The sequence below is a fragment of the Eublepharis macularius genome, chromosome 8, assembly GCF_028583425.1.
Source record: "Eublepharis macularius isolate TG4126 chromosome 8, MPM_Emac_v1.0, whole genome shotgun sequence".
Classification (NCBI taxonomy): Eukaryota; Metazoa; Chordata; class Lepidosauria; order Squamata; family Eublepharidae; genus Eublepharis; species Eublepharis macularius.
The window spans coordinates 92,052,754-92,070,291 of record NC_072797.1 but is presented as its reverse complement, the minus strand read 5'-3'; the positions used below and the strand labels follow the sequence as shown (position 1 = coordinate 92,070,291).

Sequence of the window (17,538 nt, the reverse complement as noted above, 5' to 3'; positions counted from 1 at the left end):
GAGCCGCGGCGGCGGCGGCGGCGGCGGGAAGAGGTGAGGGCGCGTGCCAGGCGGGTCCGGCGCTCACGGCGTCTCTTGCTCTTTCCCTCAAGGCTCTCCCGGCACCGGCTCCGCCAGGAGGGGGGACGAAGCCGCCGCCGCCGCCTGAGGGGAGAGAGGCGAGGAGGCGGCCTGCCCCGCGCGCGGAGGAGAGGATGCGCGAGTGACTGGCTTGGTAGCTGACGGGCTCGCCGCCGCCGCCGCCGCCGCCGCCGCCGCCCGAGCTGGATTAAGCGCGTTCGGCCAGGCGGGAGAGGGCGGCGCGGCACCCGCAGCGGCATGGGGGCCTGGCCGAGGACGCGGTGGTGGCGGCCGCTGCAGGGCCCCCCTCGGCCGGCGGCCTCCGGGACCCGCTTCTGGAGCGTCTGCTGGCTGGTGCTGGGCGCCTGGCGGGGGCTGCTGGCCTCGGCCTGCCCCACCGCGTGCACGTGCAGCCCCGAGCGGATCTGGTGCAGCGACCCTGCCGTGCCCCTCGGGTCCTTCCCGGTGCTCGGCAAGAGGAGCGAGCGGGAGAAAGTCACCGACATGTAAGTGAGCAGCGCCTGGACGGCGGGGGTGGGGGCGGCGGGGAGGAGGGCTCGCTTGCCTCGCTGTTCCCGGGGCTAAATACGATCCTAGATGTCATGCCTTATGTTAGCAGCCCTGGTGGGTCTGTTTGGGTGTACGTGTAATGTGCAAGGAGGTCATGCCTAACTTTTTGGTTATTCCAGATTTATGTGATAAAACATGTAGAGATCAGATGCATCCCGTTTGTTAGGCTCTTAAAAAAAATCTCAGTCCTAGCCCACGTTATAGGTGCATGCCTTTATTTTAACCTTCACGATGACTTAATAAAAAGTAGTATAAAATAATGATAATTCAGACCCATCGTATCTATTTTTATCTACTTACATTTTTAATTAGTTTTCTTGTACTGTGGCTAGCTATGTAGCTAGAGAACAACAACTCAGCCCACAGAAGGACAGTGAAACAAGAACAGCTAATATGTGTCTATGCACTGAGCTTATGGTGCTTATTATTAATATTGGAGAAAACACTCCTGCATTCTAAGATGTTTACCTCTGATGTGATCTGCAGATGTTTTTAGCATCATAGCTGTCTTTGGCATCCCTTCAAGCAAGTTTTCCAGTGCTACCAAAATATTTCTAGTCCATTTTTGTATGTTGAGGGGGAGGAATCTTTCTACAAATAAGCAAAGAGATTCTCCTGAAGGAAATTTTGCTTAAGGAAACTGTCTAAGGATGTTTTGGAAAGGATGTGTAAGAGGAGATGGTCTCTGTATAGCAATGCACTTGCTCAAAAGGCACATAGCTGCAAGCCTAAAAGCCTGGGCTGATCTAATTTAGATTTGACTTTCTCTGAGATATAATTTTGAGACCATTTAGCTTATAAATCTTAATTGCCCGCAGTCCAATTTCCTGGGAATAAATAGATGATAAAGCAATAAAGCATGTAGATTGGTGTCGGTTTAGTACAAGGCTGGTGTTCTGTTACAATTCTGCTGTTACACTTTGGTAGAGTAACCTGCACATTATTGCTCCTTATCAGTATTTCACTAGCTGCTGCAGATCTCTAAATAAAGAAAAAATAAAGTAAATAGGGACATTTATACTAACAACGTAACACTTACAAGGAAGTTAGACGTAATTGATTTCCTTCTTACATATTTTACCAGTTTTCATGTTTTCTTAACATTACGGCCTGCACATTTTGTCAGCATCATTTCTATAAGGTGTATGAAAGAGGAGACAATGATGGTAATTGCTGGGAAAAAAGAATTACTTCCACTCCTTCAAAGACAGAATACATCCTAGGTTCTGAGCATCCCTTGGCGCCCAGGATGGGGGGGGGGGGCATCGTTCCAGGGCGGGATAAGACTGGCGGAACATTCTCTCTGTCACCTGCCTGGATGTGTTGAATGCCATTATGAACCCTCATTAATCTACTTTAGATTTATGGAATGACCCCTATTGCCCCATCAGCCCAATTAAATTAGAGAAGCTTTTAAAAAAGCTGTTGCTTTATTGTAATAATGCCTTCCCCTATTTGTCTTTAAAAGGGGATAAAAGAAGTTCTATTCCTCTTCTGTTAGAGTATACAGGTTAGTACCCTAAACAATAGATTATGCATTCAACTGCATTAAAAAAATCTATACATGTTAATTTGCAGAAAAAAGAGAGGGTAGTAGGTTGAGGTGGTGATCATAAATTAGGGTAGGATAAGGGCTCAGGTTCAAAAGTTTGAGTAACTATACATTACATTATAGTTTCTAAGAATTTAACAAAATTAGTCTAGTTTAAAAATTACATTCTCTGGACAATAGTAACTGTTTTTAGATACTTCATTTTATCTCATGGCAACTGATTTCTCATTTGAATTACAGTATAGTTTTGTCATTCAAGGCCTATTGTCACCGGAATAGGTAGCTGAGGATATTTGAGTGCGGATGTAAAGGCCAGAGATTTTTAAAAAACCGCTTATTCAATCACCTGTCTTTGCTGCATTGTTCTTTAAAGGATTTTACAGGATAGTATGCAAGGTTGCAGTCATAAAAGATTTATAGTTTTGTAACTATAGTTTTGTACTTGTAGTTTTGGAACTAAAAAGTCTGTTCAGAGCAGCTATGCTGTAAGCAAATTTTCTGTTTATGATGACTATCTTTTTGCAGTTTATGATAGTTCTTCTGCAGAATTTGTTATGCCTGCTTATGGCAGAAAGAAGTGGACAGTCCCTTTGACTTTGCCAAATAGATTAAGAAACTGTTTGTTTTAATTATTTTACCCAAATCAGTGACATTGCTTTAGCTTCAAATGTTGTCATAAATGCTATCAATCATCTTTATTAACAGTTATCCACTAATATTCTTCTGAACTATGTTTCTCAAATTTAAAATGAAATGCATTGTAAATGCACTGATAAAGCAAGATTTATTTTCCCTTTGCTCTTTAGATACTTGTAAACAGTAATCTTTATCCCCTCTAGCTACCACCACCACTTCGTTTTGGTACCTTGCTAGTATGAACCATTCTATCATTAGGATACTAAGTTTCTCATAGAAATTTGGTTAATTTTCCAAGAGATCTCACTGCAAAAAATTAAGATACAAAGCGCTGAAATGGGCCTTAACGTTAGAGGATGAGCAGGCCAAGACCATTCATTAATGTTTGGTGTTAATTAAACAGCCAATTGCTTTAGCTGTTTGTACAATGTCTATGTGGCAACTCTACCTTAATTAAACAACTGTGTTGCTTTTGCAAAATGTAAACACAATTGAATGCTTCCCATGTGGTATGTTGCTTTGTAATTTAATAACCTATAAAACTAATAGGCCTTATTTCTTTTATGCAGCCTGCCTTAAAGAAATCTTACTATCAATTTCTTGTCATTCATACTAGAATTGGAAACCTGTAGAGTTTTTCATATCCTAAGCATGTATAAAAGGGAAGAATCGTGGACCTTTTTGATTACACTTTTTTATTACTTCTTTTTTAAAAAAAAGACTGCCATGTTGTATTGGATGCAATGCAATACGATAATTTAGAATGTAAGCAACTGTTGAGTGCATTGGAGGAAACTTGAGATTTGGTTTCTGGAATCAGTTGAAGTGTTCAGTGCAATAGAATTAGGCTTTTAAAAAACATGGATGCTATATAAAACTTAGATCCAGAGGAGTAGCCGTGTTAGTCTGTAGTAGCAAAATAGTAAAGAGTCCAGTAGCACCTTTAAGACTAACCAACTCCCCTGTAGCATAAGCTTTTGAAAGCCACAGCTCTACTATTATGTAAAACTTAGCATTGACATGGTTTTTTGCAGTGTGTGTGGCGGTATAGTTGAAGGCAGGGAAGACAGAAGGGTGAGGATGGGGTAGCCACCCACAGGTGGAGGAGTGGGGGAGGAGCTTTAAGGCCAGCTGAAATGTTGAGAGTGGATAAATTATAAATATGCAGATTCCGTGATCCACCACAGGATGAATGCTAAAAGTTAAGATGTATTTCTCCAACCTTACAATAATCCTTTGAAAGTTTTACGTAGGTTAACCTAGAACTCACTGAGTAAAAACGACTATTAGTTAAATTTGGTTTTAGTTTAGGTAAATAGAATCCATTACAGAAAGGATGTCGTGCACAGTCACACTTTTTTCTTCCCATAATAGATTTTCCATAAACTCGCTTGCTTTAATGAACATAAGATGAGATATGGGGTCCTGATGTGGATTTGAAAAGCTTTTGTTATGTGTAGACATTTGCAAAGATTATTACTCCGTAATGGAATTTAATCTACTTGATCATTCAAGGAAAAAGTCTGAGTCAGAGAAGAGGAGGGGAGACAATCTTAGAGGCACTTTTTTCAGGGTAGAATTTTTAGAGCTGAAATAAGGCAGAGAGAGTCTGTGTTTTAAGATTTTTGTGAATATTTTAACTTGTACTAAAATATAGCATCTACTTGTATTAAAAACAGGTTCATTATAGGTGTCAGTATGTTGTAGCTGACTTTACTAGTTCGTCTGTCAAGCCATTAGTGTGGTGATTTACGACTATTCAGGCAAGCAGAGTTTGAAATTAATTGCTCTATTTAAGGATGCATAATGTGCCAACAAAAAAGTAGGCAACTTTTCAACTCTTCTACTATAGCATTGAAAGAACAGATTGTGTATGTGTGTATATCAGAAACCACAAAACTAATTTCTAATGTGGTTATACAAACCACTTCAGACTTGCTAATAAATAAGGCACATTGTACAATTTAAAGAGTAAATTATTTAGCAAGATTTGTAAGCTGGTGCAGAGAGAGATTCTCCTTTCATTCCTGTGAAGCTTTGTCCTGTTAGTATCTTGGGTCTCTTCCATGTTTTGCACATTATCGTGCATGTGTAATACAGCCGAAGAGAGTATACAAGATTTGCCTTTTTAATATAAAAGATCTTATTTGCCTTTTTAATGTAATGGTTTCTGTTAATTTGCACAGAATGTTCTGTTGAAACTATGGTCCTTCTTGTGATTTTGGAATATGGAGTCAAGGTCCGCTTCTGCTGTTTTTCTGTGCAGTGTAGTCTGGACCATGGAAGGGGTCCTCCTTTTCATGAAAGGCCAGGGAAGACATAACTCTGAGACTCTTACCAAGTTCTGTTTGTCCCCAATAAATAATATCTGAACAAGTCCACAACTATGTCATGATAGAGAAACAGTTGACATTAAAGTTGTGTGTTGGAGGATGATGCACAGATTGTGTATACAGTTGGATCCCAGAACCGTTTACATGTCCACATGATAAATTGCTTGCAACTTTTTATAGGGTAGTTAATTGTTCTAAAGTTATCCTAAAGCGAGTAGAAAACTGTCCAGGAAGGAAAACTTGCTAAGGCAACATTATTTGGACAGATGAGTGATGGTGGTGGGTCTCTCTAGACATGCAGGTTCTTAAGGTATGAGGTCTGGGTTTCCCAGACCCAAATCAGGTTCTGCACAGCAGCTGTGGGGAATGGCTGTTAAAAAATAAAGCAGAGCCCAAATGGCCTTAGAATGTGACAGAGGGGGAAGGAAGGGCTCCTGCCTTTCCCTCCAAGTCGATTCCCTGCGTAAAAATAGCAGGGAAGGAGGGCATTTCTATATTTTTACTGCTTCATGGGCACAGAATACACAACTGTGTTTCAGAAGTTAGCTTTGAAATAACATTATTCTCTAGAAGCAAGAAATTCGAAGATACCTAAATCTTATTCTTTTCTTCTGGGTCCATCATACGTCACTATTTATTGAAGGAATTATTATTTACTTAACTTTATATAACCCACCTTTTCTCCAGGGATTTAAGAGACAAGTATAATGCTGAACAGCAAAAATGCAACAAAATTAAGAAACAAAACAAAGCAGCAGTTGAAAATCAAGCAAATTGGTTTAAATAAATACAACTTTCCAGTCTATGTACAGGCTCCTAAAGCTTCTTCAGCCAAAAGCTTTGTAATCTTACATGACTGCTTAAAGAGAGGCAAGGATGGTGCTGTCTGAGCCTCTTCAGGTAAGATGTTCCACAAAGTTCATGATTAATATTGCAACTAACCTTGCTACAAGAGGTATGAGAACTATTTCCCTGTGGAAGTATCCCATGCTGTGTTATAAGTATAAAAACTTTGAACAGGAGTCAGGATTAATTCCTGGATCTTTCTTACACAGTTGTCCTGGAGAGAGGGCAAAAATTGGGTGAGAGGAACCTGTTCAGTTAAACAGCCCACACATTTACTGTGTGTAGAGCTTTAGAATTGTTGTTGGGATCTCACAATGATGAAATGGTTTGCATGTATGACATCACTTTTGCATCATGGGTGCTTCTTCTGTGAGAGAACTACATACAACCAATTGAATTTAATACTATTTAATTTTAATGGGAATCATTAGGGCTGTCCTTGTATTTGCCATATTTCTGTAACAGATACTCATTTTGAGAATGCGGCTCTCCCAGCGCGGCAGAATGCCGCTCAAGCTGGGAGCCGTCCTTTGCGGCCCCGCCCTGGAGGAAAGGAGACGGGCTCCCTTCCCAGGCATCCTGGGCTTAGCGGGGGGCGGAGCAAAGAGCCTGATCCAGGCGGCTCCGCTCTCCCCAGCTGCAGTCTCTTCGAGTGCTCGGCCCACCCACCTCACCCTGTTTTTAGTGCAGGAATAGCCGGCTGCTGGGTTCAGAGCCAGGTAGGAATTTTTCCCTCTTTTCCCTGATTGGCTTTTGGGAAGGGGGGGGGGTTTCGTCTACCTTGCACTAATTGCAGTGTTCTGAGTTATTGTTGGGTTGCGCTGTTTCGTTAGTAGTTGGCAGGAGATTTTGGGAATAGGGTGCGGGCCGGTGAGCCCCTGTGGCATTCCTCAAGGTTGGGGAACAGGGTCTGTCATTAGGGCGGTATGCTTGTGGCAGCTACCGTCAGGGGGCAGACGCCTGAGGGGATCCCCTGGCACAAGGCCTAACCTCATGCTAGATGGCTGGGGCGCAACAGGTGCTTGAGTGGGGATCCTATGGCCTAGCTGGCCGGGTTGCAGCCATTCCTGAGATGGCCTACACCCGGGGCATTGGGGCTCGCCCAGACAGGCAAGGTGGTGGTCAGTGTGCTGACCCCAGGGCTTGACCTGTACCGCTTAGTTAGCTCTTGCCGTGCATTACCTTTATGGTCATTTTAATAAACGGCCCTTTATTCCAAGCCTGTGTCTGTCTCTTCCTTCCGGCTGGGGTTGCAAACTAAAATTATGCACTCAGTGCAATACATATATACTAGTTTTTTTTAAATAAACACTTTGATTCAGATGATGGCTTTGATTGTTTCTTTCAGTATTTGATATTTTAATTGGATTGTGGTGGGTTTTTCTGCTGAAACATAGAATTTCTGGCACAAAATAGCATGGTAACAAGAGCAATGGTAGACTTCTACTGCATACAAGACGGAGTTGTTGATGCTTACTAGCTCTCTTGATCTAGGAAGGAGTGGTTTGATACCCATGAGAATATTTTCCCCTTAAATGCAAGGCCCATATGAGCAGTTTGAGGGTACAGTTAGGTCGAGGTTATGAGCAAGATGCCTTTTTCTGGTGAAGAGTGCTCCTTCTGCCAGAATAATTATCCTAGCATGGGATCATCACCTTAGAGGATGTATTAGTTCCCCCATCTTGTGGTATGGTCTGGGGAGGCTTGGCTCCATCAGAGGCTAGGCTGATGGTAACGCTGGGCATAGCTGTTTTGTTGTAGTTCCAGTATTACAGAACTCTCTTGAAGAAAGCCCAGATTCTGTTTTTAGATATTTTAAAGAAAATTTGTGGAGATACTTTTGTCTCTCCAATTCTGGCTGCCAGTTGTACTATTGTTTAAAGATATTTAAGAAATGTTAGTGCTTATAACCTCTTTGGTTAATAAAAAAAAGTTATAAATTTGAAAATAAATTAGGTGCACTTAGTTCTCTTACAGGAAGTGGAATGGGATGATAGATGTAAAATTCCTGGGAATTTTGACATCATTGGGGAAAGCCCTATTTTCTGGGGAAAATAGACATTTGGGAGAAAATGGAAATATATGTATTATTTTCTTGTCAGACTTATTTTACGTCTTCAGCAACATAGAAAATATCATTTATTACATAGCAAATTAAATTGTACTACTTAACCTATGGAATTTCAAAGTATAACAGTGCAATCCTAAACTGAATTGCAGACTTCTAGGTCTGTTGAAGTTAGAAATCAGTGGGCTTGGACTGGAGAATACTTTGCGTATTATTTGATAGTTAGAAAATGTCTGTGTCACTTCTCCAGAGAACATGATTGAGAATGGCATTGTTAGTTTTCTGGAAGCAAAATTATTAATATACCGAATAGAGATGGACATGAACTGGGAAAATTTCAAATGGTGCAGAAAATTTCAAACGGTGCAGTTCATGGTTCGTCGTGTTTCACGAACCATGAACTTTCACGAACTTGCCCCAGTTTGCGAACCGGTTCGTTCGGTACATGAAAATGTCGCTTCTGGGTCAGCAGAAGGTCTGCAGAGAGCCCATCCCCCCTTTGCCTAGGAAATGTTTGGTGCCAGGCTATCTGCAGTGACTAATCGAATACGAACAAAATGAACCAGGCTAAAATTCATCACGGTTTGTGAGAAATGAGCTCCCACAAACTGTTGGTTCGTGAACCATGAACTGGCCCGGTTTGTGACGAACTTTGGTTCGTATTTTGGTTTGTGCCTGCCTCTAATACCAAAATTTAAAGAGAAAGTTCTGGAAACTGCTCCACCTATACAATTTTAGCATGCCCTAAGTACATGGATTGAGTCTGGGATTCCTGATCTAACTTTAGCAGTGCAATCCTAAGAAGAGTTACACCAGTCTAAGCTCATTCAAATCAGTGGGCTTAGACTGGAGTAACTCTGTTTAGGATTGCACTGTAATTAATTCTGTCACAGTGGCTGGGAGTGGGAGCTCGGTTTACAGGTATATAGGGCAGGATTTGGATTCCTTTTCCACTTGCACAGTGGTCCTTAGCATATTTGGTCACCAAGTGCTTAGAAATTGAGTTCCCAGTATGGAACTTGCTTTGGCTGTGTGAATTACCTAGTGAAAGTTAGGTTGGGAACACATACCCCAAATAAAATTGTTTTAAAATAATTTCACTCATTCAGAAAAGTACAGTTTCTTCTATTGAATTTTACTGTGTGTTTTTTCCCTGCTTCTCTGGGGATGTGTGGATGATAAGGTGAAGTTATCCATAATGATCTGGTCATCGCTATTTGTTGATTTGTGCCTTGTTGGCATGGCTAACTTGGAGGTACGGTTATTATGGAGTAGCGTGGATGGGTAGTTTGTGGGTTTCAGGGATGTTGAAGAATCTGTGTTAGTAATGCTCTGTTAATTTTAGTTTCCGTAGTTATTGTTCAATTGATTCTGTTTCTGGAACATGGATTATGACTGTATTACACTAGTACTAGTTCAGACAGATTGTCTAGGATTGTTCTTTATTGTGCAAAAGAAAGATTGATGCTTTTGAAATAAATGTGTGTCATCTTGTACCTCTATGACGTAGGTGTGCGATCTCTGATCCTAGGGATACTTAAGCTGTATTCATTATTATGGTACTGGCAGAGTGCCTGTCATAACGACAGATGAGGGGGGCAGAGATAAAGGAGGAAAGGAGGAGGATGTTGTAAGCCACTTTGGGATTCCATTGGAGAGAAAAGTGGGAAGATGACCCGTGAATTGCACCTTCCAGGGGATTCCTTTCATTAGGACTGGCAGTGCTATCCTAAGTAGTCTTAGAAGTTATACCCTTCTAAGTCTATTGATGTCATTGGGCGTAGAAGGGTGTAACTCTTAGGATTGCACTGTGGATATCCCAGTGTCAGAGCCAGATTCTGGCCCCACTGTGGCAGTGCTCCCAAGTGCAGTGCTTTATGTCCTGTCCTTGCTCTTAATTGCATGGAGAATCTTGATTGTATGTTGAATTTTGTATGTATGTAGCATCTGTGCAGACTGTAGACTGAATGTACATAGATTGAATCTGGGATCTACAAATGGCTTTCATTAGGACTATGTGTTGAAATTTTAAATGAGAGAAGAGTACCTATACTTCATGCTACTTTTAGTATTTCTGCAGGTATTAATGATGTGAATGGTCACATTCTTTCAAATATTTCAAAAGGAAAAATTTCTTTCCACTTAGTGGTTGGTCGTGGTCTGATGTATGGAATACCTTTCCCCTTGTCCAGTGTGAGGATGTGGACAGGATTCTTGGCTGTTTGAGACATACTACCTCCTTGTCTGACTCTCTTGCTGCTTAAATCTTTGGGGGGTGGGGGGGGTGGGGTGGCAGACTGGATCCAGCAGACATTAAATGCCTCCCTGAAAGAGGGGGTGGTTGCCCTTGCCTTGAAGAAGCAGTGGTGTGCCCAGTCCTAAAAAAACCCTTCTCTGAACCCAGGAGAGTAGAATAACTACAGTTTCACTTTACCATTTTTGAGCAAGATAATTGGATAAGAGATGGATGGGGGGGTGCCCTGTTAATTCTCCTGGACCTCTTGGTAGCTTTTGATACCATCAGTCAGGGTATCCTTCTAGACTGCCTTTTGGGGTTGGCTTGGCACTAGGAGGCACTGTTTTGTGGTGGTTACAATCCTACCTTGATGGTAGGTTTCAGAGTATGGTGCTGGTAGGCTGCTGTTCTGTCCCTTGTTCTCTAGACTGCAGAGTCCTGCAAGGTTCTGTCTTGCTCCCTGTTCTTTTCAACATCTGTGTAAAGCTGCTGGGAGAGGTCATCCAGAGATTTAGGTTGAGTTGCTTTCAATATGTGGATGATACATATCCTGGGGAGGCTGTGGAAACTGAACAGGTGCCTGGAGACAGTTTTGGAATGGATGAGGGCTAACAAACTGAAACATAATCTTGCAAAATGGAGGTGCTAATGGTGGGTGGGAAGTTTGACCTGGGATTTGATCTGTCGTGGCTGAGATTGCAGTTCCCCAAAAGGATCAGGTTCATAGCTTCAGGGTGCTTCTGGACCTGGGCCTCCTGTTGGATAAACAGGTGGCAGCAGTGGCCAGAGGCACCTTTAATCAGCTTCAGCTAGTGAATCAGCTGCCATTCTTCCTGGGTGGGAAAGATTTTGCCACTGTAGTGTTGCCCTGGTAACATCTAGATTAGATTACTGCAATATGCTCTGCGTGGGGCTTCTTTTGAAGATTTTTGGGAAACAACAATTGGTACAGAATACTTCAGGCAGAATGGACTGGAGTGGGTTGTAGGGACCATATCACTCCAGTCTTATTCCAACGACGTTGTCTCCCAGTTTGCTTCCAGATGCAATTAAAGGTGTTGGTATTGACATTTAAAACCCTCTATAGCTTGGGGCCAGCATACCCAAAAGAGTGCCTTCTCCCATATGAATCTACCAATCCATGCTGCTCATAGGGGAAGGCCCTGATTTGGTTGCCCCTGCATTCTGAGGCTAGATGGGTGGCAACCTGAGAAAGGGCCTTCTTGGTCATAGTGCCAAAACTTTGAAACTCCCTTCTCAGGAAGGAGATTTGTCTGTCTCCCTCTATCATTATCTTCTGCCACTAGGTGAAGATTATTTTGTTTCATTTGGCACCCCCTCACTAACTCTTATTGGCTCTCCTCCTTGGTTGTGTTATGTGTGTTGTATGTCTATATGTTTTTACTGAATTGTTTAAATGTTTTATATGTGCCTTATTTTAAATGTTGTTTTAATGTTTTAACATGTTGTTCACCGCCTTTTGAGGGGCCCTGTTTGGGTGAAAGGCAGCATAGAAATGCTTAAAAATATAAATAAATAAATAAATAAATAAATAAATAAATAAATAAATAAATAAATAAATAAATAAATAAATAAATAAATGTATTTTTAAAATGAGAAAAGGAGTCAAGAACTAGTTTCTCAAAAAGTATTTTTAGGTACCAAGGAATGTAGCAGCTCCATCTCTAAAATCTGTAATAAAATAAAATATTATTTTTATTCCATATATATCACATTTTTCTTCTGAGTTGGGGACCCAAAGTCGTATCATTCTCCCCTCCTCTACTTTATCCCTATAACAGCAGTCCTGTGAGGTTTGGCTTAGAGACTGTGATGGCCTCCAGATCACCCAGCAAGCTTCCATGTAGGGTTGCCAGCTCCAAGTTGGGAAATTCCTGGAGATCTGGGGGTGAAACCTGGAGAAAGCGGGGTTTGGGGAGGAAAAGGACCCTGACATGGCATAATTCCATAGAGTCCACCCCCCAAAAGTAGCCATTTTCTCCAGGTGAACTGATCTCTGTGGCCTGGAGACCAGTTGTAATTCCAGGAGATCTCCAGCCACTACCTGGAGGCTGGCAACCCTACTTCTATGGCAGAGGAGCAATTTCAAACCCATTATTCCATATCATAGCCTTAACAACTACACCATGCTTACTAGCAATACTAGCAAATAGTACTGTATTGTGTGCTCTGCTGAGTTATTAAAAACACATTTTAATCTTCTTAAGATAGTAAATGTAATTTAGGCTTAATACAATTGTGTATATTTCAATTGATCAATATTTTATCCCCCCCCCCCAAAAAAAACCCCAACCCACAACATTTTTGGGAATATTACACGTACTTCCGTCTATTCATGGCTCACATTTAACTACAACTCACAGCGTGCAATTCACAGTTCTCTAAGCATATATATTTAGTTTCCTGCTTCTGTTTTCTAGAATGATTATGTGAAAGGAAAGATAAGTCTGTTATATCTTTAACAGTTGCATAAAAGGAGATTTTAGTAGATGCAACTTGTCAAGCAGGATAAGAGAAGCTATAACTGCTGACATTTACTCTTCTATAAAATTATTGTCCCAGCAGGAGGCCTGTTCTTCTGTGTTACTCTCAAGGGTACATCCTGTCCCAATAGCCAACATGAGTGAAAATTCACCTGAAACTTTGATTCATTCACTTACTTTAAAAAAAAAAATCCCAGCAGGAAGAATTCAGTTGCACTGATAACTTTTTTTTTCTGAGACCTGGGACAGTAGGGATTGTATATTTGGAAATGTTTCCCACAAGTGGGATTTTCTGACAGTAGAATCTGAACCAAACTGCCCATATTACTCATTTTTTGAAATAGTAGTTCATGGTAGTGCATAGATGGCTTTTGTGTCCTTGCAGGTTTAAATTGCATGGTATAACATAGAAAACATGGATCTTATCAGATAAATTATGTAGACATCGTTCTGGTTAATAAATTTTTTCAAGCATGGGGAAAAATGATAAACATGCCATGCTTCAAGTTTTAAAAGTAATTTCTTACTTGGACTATCCCCATCAAAACAAATTAGCACATGTTCATGAATTTGTTGATATTCTTTTCCAAAATACATGGGCTAAGCAGGAACAACTTCTGCTCATGGCTGTATTTGTCATAAATTAGTTTTAGAAAGATTAATGCCCAGTACAGAAATGTAAAATCTTTAGAAATTGTGAACACATGAGAGCGGGTGGGGGAATGTCTTTACTTGGGTATTTTATTTAGGGGAAATAAGTATTTCAGTATATGCATTTGTATGAATGCATTTGGTATGTTTTGGTTACACTGGGCTTTTGGTGTGATCTTTATATGCTTTGGGGGTGGGGGGAGGGGTCTCTGTACAAGCAAACATAAAGATTCATGGCCTTCGTTCCCTCACAGTGCTGTACTCACAGTTCTCTCCTACCTTCTCCCATGCAAGTCAGTGGCTTCCAGTGACTCCTGCTCAGGTAGCTGCAGACAGATGCTCCTGCAGGCCTTTTCTCTGACTTCATCAGTGTCTGAGGTGTGGGATGTAGTTTTGTGTTTTGTTCCAATGTTAGTGATGTCTCAGGGTTTCTGTTTCATGAATGCCATTTGCTTTTTGGGGAGAAAGTAAGCCTCAGTGCCTAATACTAATGACTTATGAAAATTAGATTTTAGCATTCAAGAATTATGATGCATACAAATACTGTTTTGTATCTTTGAAAGTAATCTGCTCATACCAATTTTGCATAATTTCTGTTTGTTTCAGTTGTGCACAGTAGAAGTATTTAGCAGAATACATATTAATTCCTTGTATTCAAGTAATATTGAAAAATATGGCATGAGTGGCTGGTACTTGCTGTCTTCCATACTGGTTCCATTTTGTGAAGCCTTATAAATAATAAATTGGGTGCAGTCATTTATCACTCCTTCTCTAATCAGTCTATTTATCCTCCCTCCCCCCTTTCTCACTACTCAGTGTCATGATTTATAGTTGCCATAGTGGTATCTGTTTCCTCAGTTTATCATAGTAACCCATCACAGTTTTTGTGGCTCTTTTAAATTCAGAACACAGTGAAGGAACCAGGCCAAAAGTGATCACTATAAAGTTTTACTGCACTATGAAAACATGTTATTAAAACCTCCATTGTCTTATTTTCTTTATTATTTACTACATTTATATCACACTTTGTTCATAGAACTCAAGGCAACATACATAGGATTCACAGGTGGTATTTTACCTAGCCACTGTCCAGACCGTTTGTTAGTTCCCGTCTTCCTCCCTTTCTTAAAACTAACAGATCAAAGGAGCAAGGATATGAAAAGGAATACTGTTGGTGTGGGTGTTGGTTTGGGGGACACCATGTTCTCAACTTTTAACTCTGCTCGGTTTTTGGTATCTTTATCAAAGGATAGAGGCCATTTCTTAATCCGACCCCTCCAAAAGTCCCTCCAGGTGTCTGTGTACAAGCACTATTTTACAAGCAGTGTTGACTGGAAAGTGGAGAGGAAAGTAGAAACCTGGAAATACCTACTGCATGCTGATACTCAGTGATGAAGAAAAGATATTTAGTCACAGTTGTCATTTTGGATTGTTGAAGCTTGTCCTGAAGGATAAAATAATTGATGTGAAATGATCTAGTAGTTAAATAGCTTGGGATATTAGGGTTGTTGACATTTGTTATGGCATATAAAAGGAACATCAAGACTGATCATATGACCTCAATTATCCATTCAGAGTGATTTTCTTGTAAGTTATAAAAACTATTCTGTTACATAAAAGGAAAGCTATTTCTGAAAGCAGGAAAGCACACTACATTTCTCAAAACTGGTCTCATAAAGACATGGTAAAGTCAGAGCTTTTGGGAATATTAATGTTTGATAAGTAACATCAAGGTTGAGTAGTTGCAAATGAGATAAAAATAGTCTTTGGTCAGATAAGAGGTTTTGCTTCAAACCTCGTTCTGACTTAGGAGTGTGTTCATAAAAAAGTATGCAAGGCAGGGTGGAGTTGAGACCATAAATTTCATACTGCAGTGCCTGCAAAGCAGTTTTACAGTGTAACCCTAAGGAGAGTTACACCCTTCTAAGTCCATTGAACTTAGTGGGGTGAGAAGGGTGTGCCCCCTTAGTCATACAAGTGAGCCTTGCTATGGGGAGGAGCAAATTTAACTCTAAATGGTAACTTGTCAATCTATCTGGAAAGAATTCTTTCCTTGCTTCTGACAGTAAGCATGAATAAAACCTTATCCACTCTTGTTTTTATTACCCACACATCTAGGTCCTTTCCACACTGGGACTTTAAAGCGTTTCAGTATCTGCTCTGTTTCCCATGTTTGCAGGAGTTTCGCACTTGCAAGGTAGTCAAGGGACACAGTCTGATGTTTGTCTGGAGTATCCCCAATTTCCCCCCGTGCTGACATACTGTGATTTTATTTTGAAGCCTCTGCCAAGTCACGTTTGGCCCGATTAATGTCAGTGCAAACTCTGTGCTCCCCTTCTGCTTCTCTTCTCCCCCTTCTCCTTTTCCCCGGGAGCTGATTGAACTGTGTGGAATTAACCACTCCCACCCTCCTCAGTTCTCTGAACACCTTTTCCGCCATTTTTATCAGTAAAGTGAGGTAAAGGTCATAAGGCTGCTTCTCTGTTGGCTTCCTTCCTCCCGGGTATGCAAGCACTCTCTTACTTCTTTTTCAAAGCTAGGAACGATTCCTAACATAGCTGCTTATTCCCTGCTGGCTTTAAAAGCCAGGAAAGGGTTAAATGGCTGCTTTCCCCTTCCTCCCTTGAGGTATGCACACACTTTCCCCCTCAAAGGCAAGAATGGGTTGTAACCTTGTAATGTTACTGCACATTCCTGCTGGCTTTAAAAGCCAGGAAAGGATTAAATGGCTGTTTTTCCTTCCCTCCCAGGTATGTTTTGGGCTTTGCCAAAGAGAAGAAAACCCCAAGCATTTTGCACAGCACTTTGGAAATAAAGTGGCAGGGAAGTTGCCAGGAGGGGATGAAGCAGCAACATTTTAACCCTCTCCTGGCTTGGCTTTAAAAAAAATGAGAGCGGAACAAACACAAAAAGTACAAACTTTCCCCCAGAACTCCTCCAACAGTTGCCTCTCCAGTGGGCACAGGACAGCCCAATCAGCAAATATAGGGGTGGAGGGAATGGGTTCCAACATTGCAACATTACTATACCTGCTCAATTTTTTTTTAAAAGTGTGAAGTGAATTGCAAAGCCCTGAGAGCCCAAAACTGCACCGAGGCTTCAAAGCCTGTCTAAAATGAAAAACAAGATGCCAAATCTAAACTGCCTTGGACAGTGTGGAATGTGGGGGTGCCATGCCAAACCCATTGCGATTGCGGGGAATGCTAATAAATGGTGGTTTAAACCGTAAGTGCAAAAACTATACAATTTCTTTTTGATCCTGAGTCTAGATTAAAAGAGACCAAGCAACATATTCCAGTCATGTGAAACCAGTATGGTTTTTTGCTATCAAATTGTTTAGGTAGTATGCTTTAGAATGTTAACATGCAGTCCTAAGCAGAGGTACTCCCTTCTAAGTTCACTGAAAGGAGTGGGCTCAGAGCTAAACTACAAGAGATGAATTACACGAGGATGCTCACATGAAGGAAGGGACTCGCAATGTTAGCTGGGAAGCTGAGTTTTAAAAGACAGATTGGAAGGCTCTGTCAATTTCCCCTCTCTATAGAGCCACAAAGATTGTTTCTCTGAGGGTTTGTTTCCTCTTCGCCTTCTAGAAGGGGAGGTGAAACTGACAGAGCCTTTGGGAGGTGAAGAGGAGATAAATAAACCCCCTGAGGAGCAATCTTTGCTGGCTCTGTAGAGACGAAAATTGACAAGGCCTTCTGGTCTGTCTTTTAAAACTCGGCTTCCTGGCTAACATTGTGACTCCCTTCATGTGTGTGTCCTTGTGTAATTAGTCTCTTGTAGTTTAGCTCTTAAAAAGGATATAAGTGGGGAACCTGGAAGGACTTGTGGGAGGCATCTCTTTTTCCCCTCCCTGCCTCGCATAGATTCTCCCACATTCCTGCTTTCTTTTCTCTTTCACACCCACCTGACTCTGCACCTCTGTCTTCAGTTTTCACCCTTCCCTCCCCAGCAACCTCTTCCCTATGGCCCACTTGCGTGGTGCTGGCTGAGTTGGGCCCTTTTGCATCTGCAAGGACTTGTGGGGGGTTACTTCATTTTTCCCTGTCATCCCCACACTATTTCTTCTTTCTCTTCTC

At 41.4% G+C, this 17,538-nt stretch overlaps 1 protein-coding gene across 1 annotated transcript in view; it reads left to right on the top strand.

Moving 5' to 3' along the window:
• The first annotated feature begins 318 nt into the window (after positions 1-318).
• The window catches only part of NTRK2 (neurotrophic receptor tyrosine kinase 2), a 236,432-nt gene continuing 219,212 nt past the window's right edge, over positions 319-17,538 (top strand). Inside the window, exon 1 of the mRNA XM_054987587.1 lies at positions 319-566. Coding sequence (XP_054843562.1) covers positions 319-566 — 248 coding nt within the window. The remainder of the gene's footprint in view (positions 567-17,538) is intronic.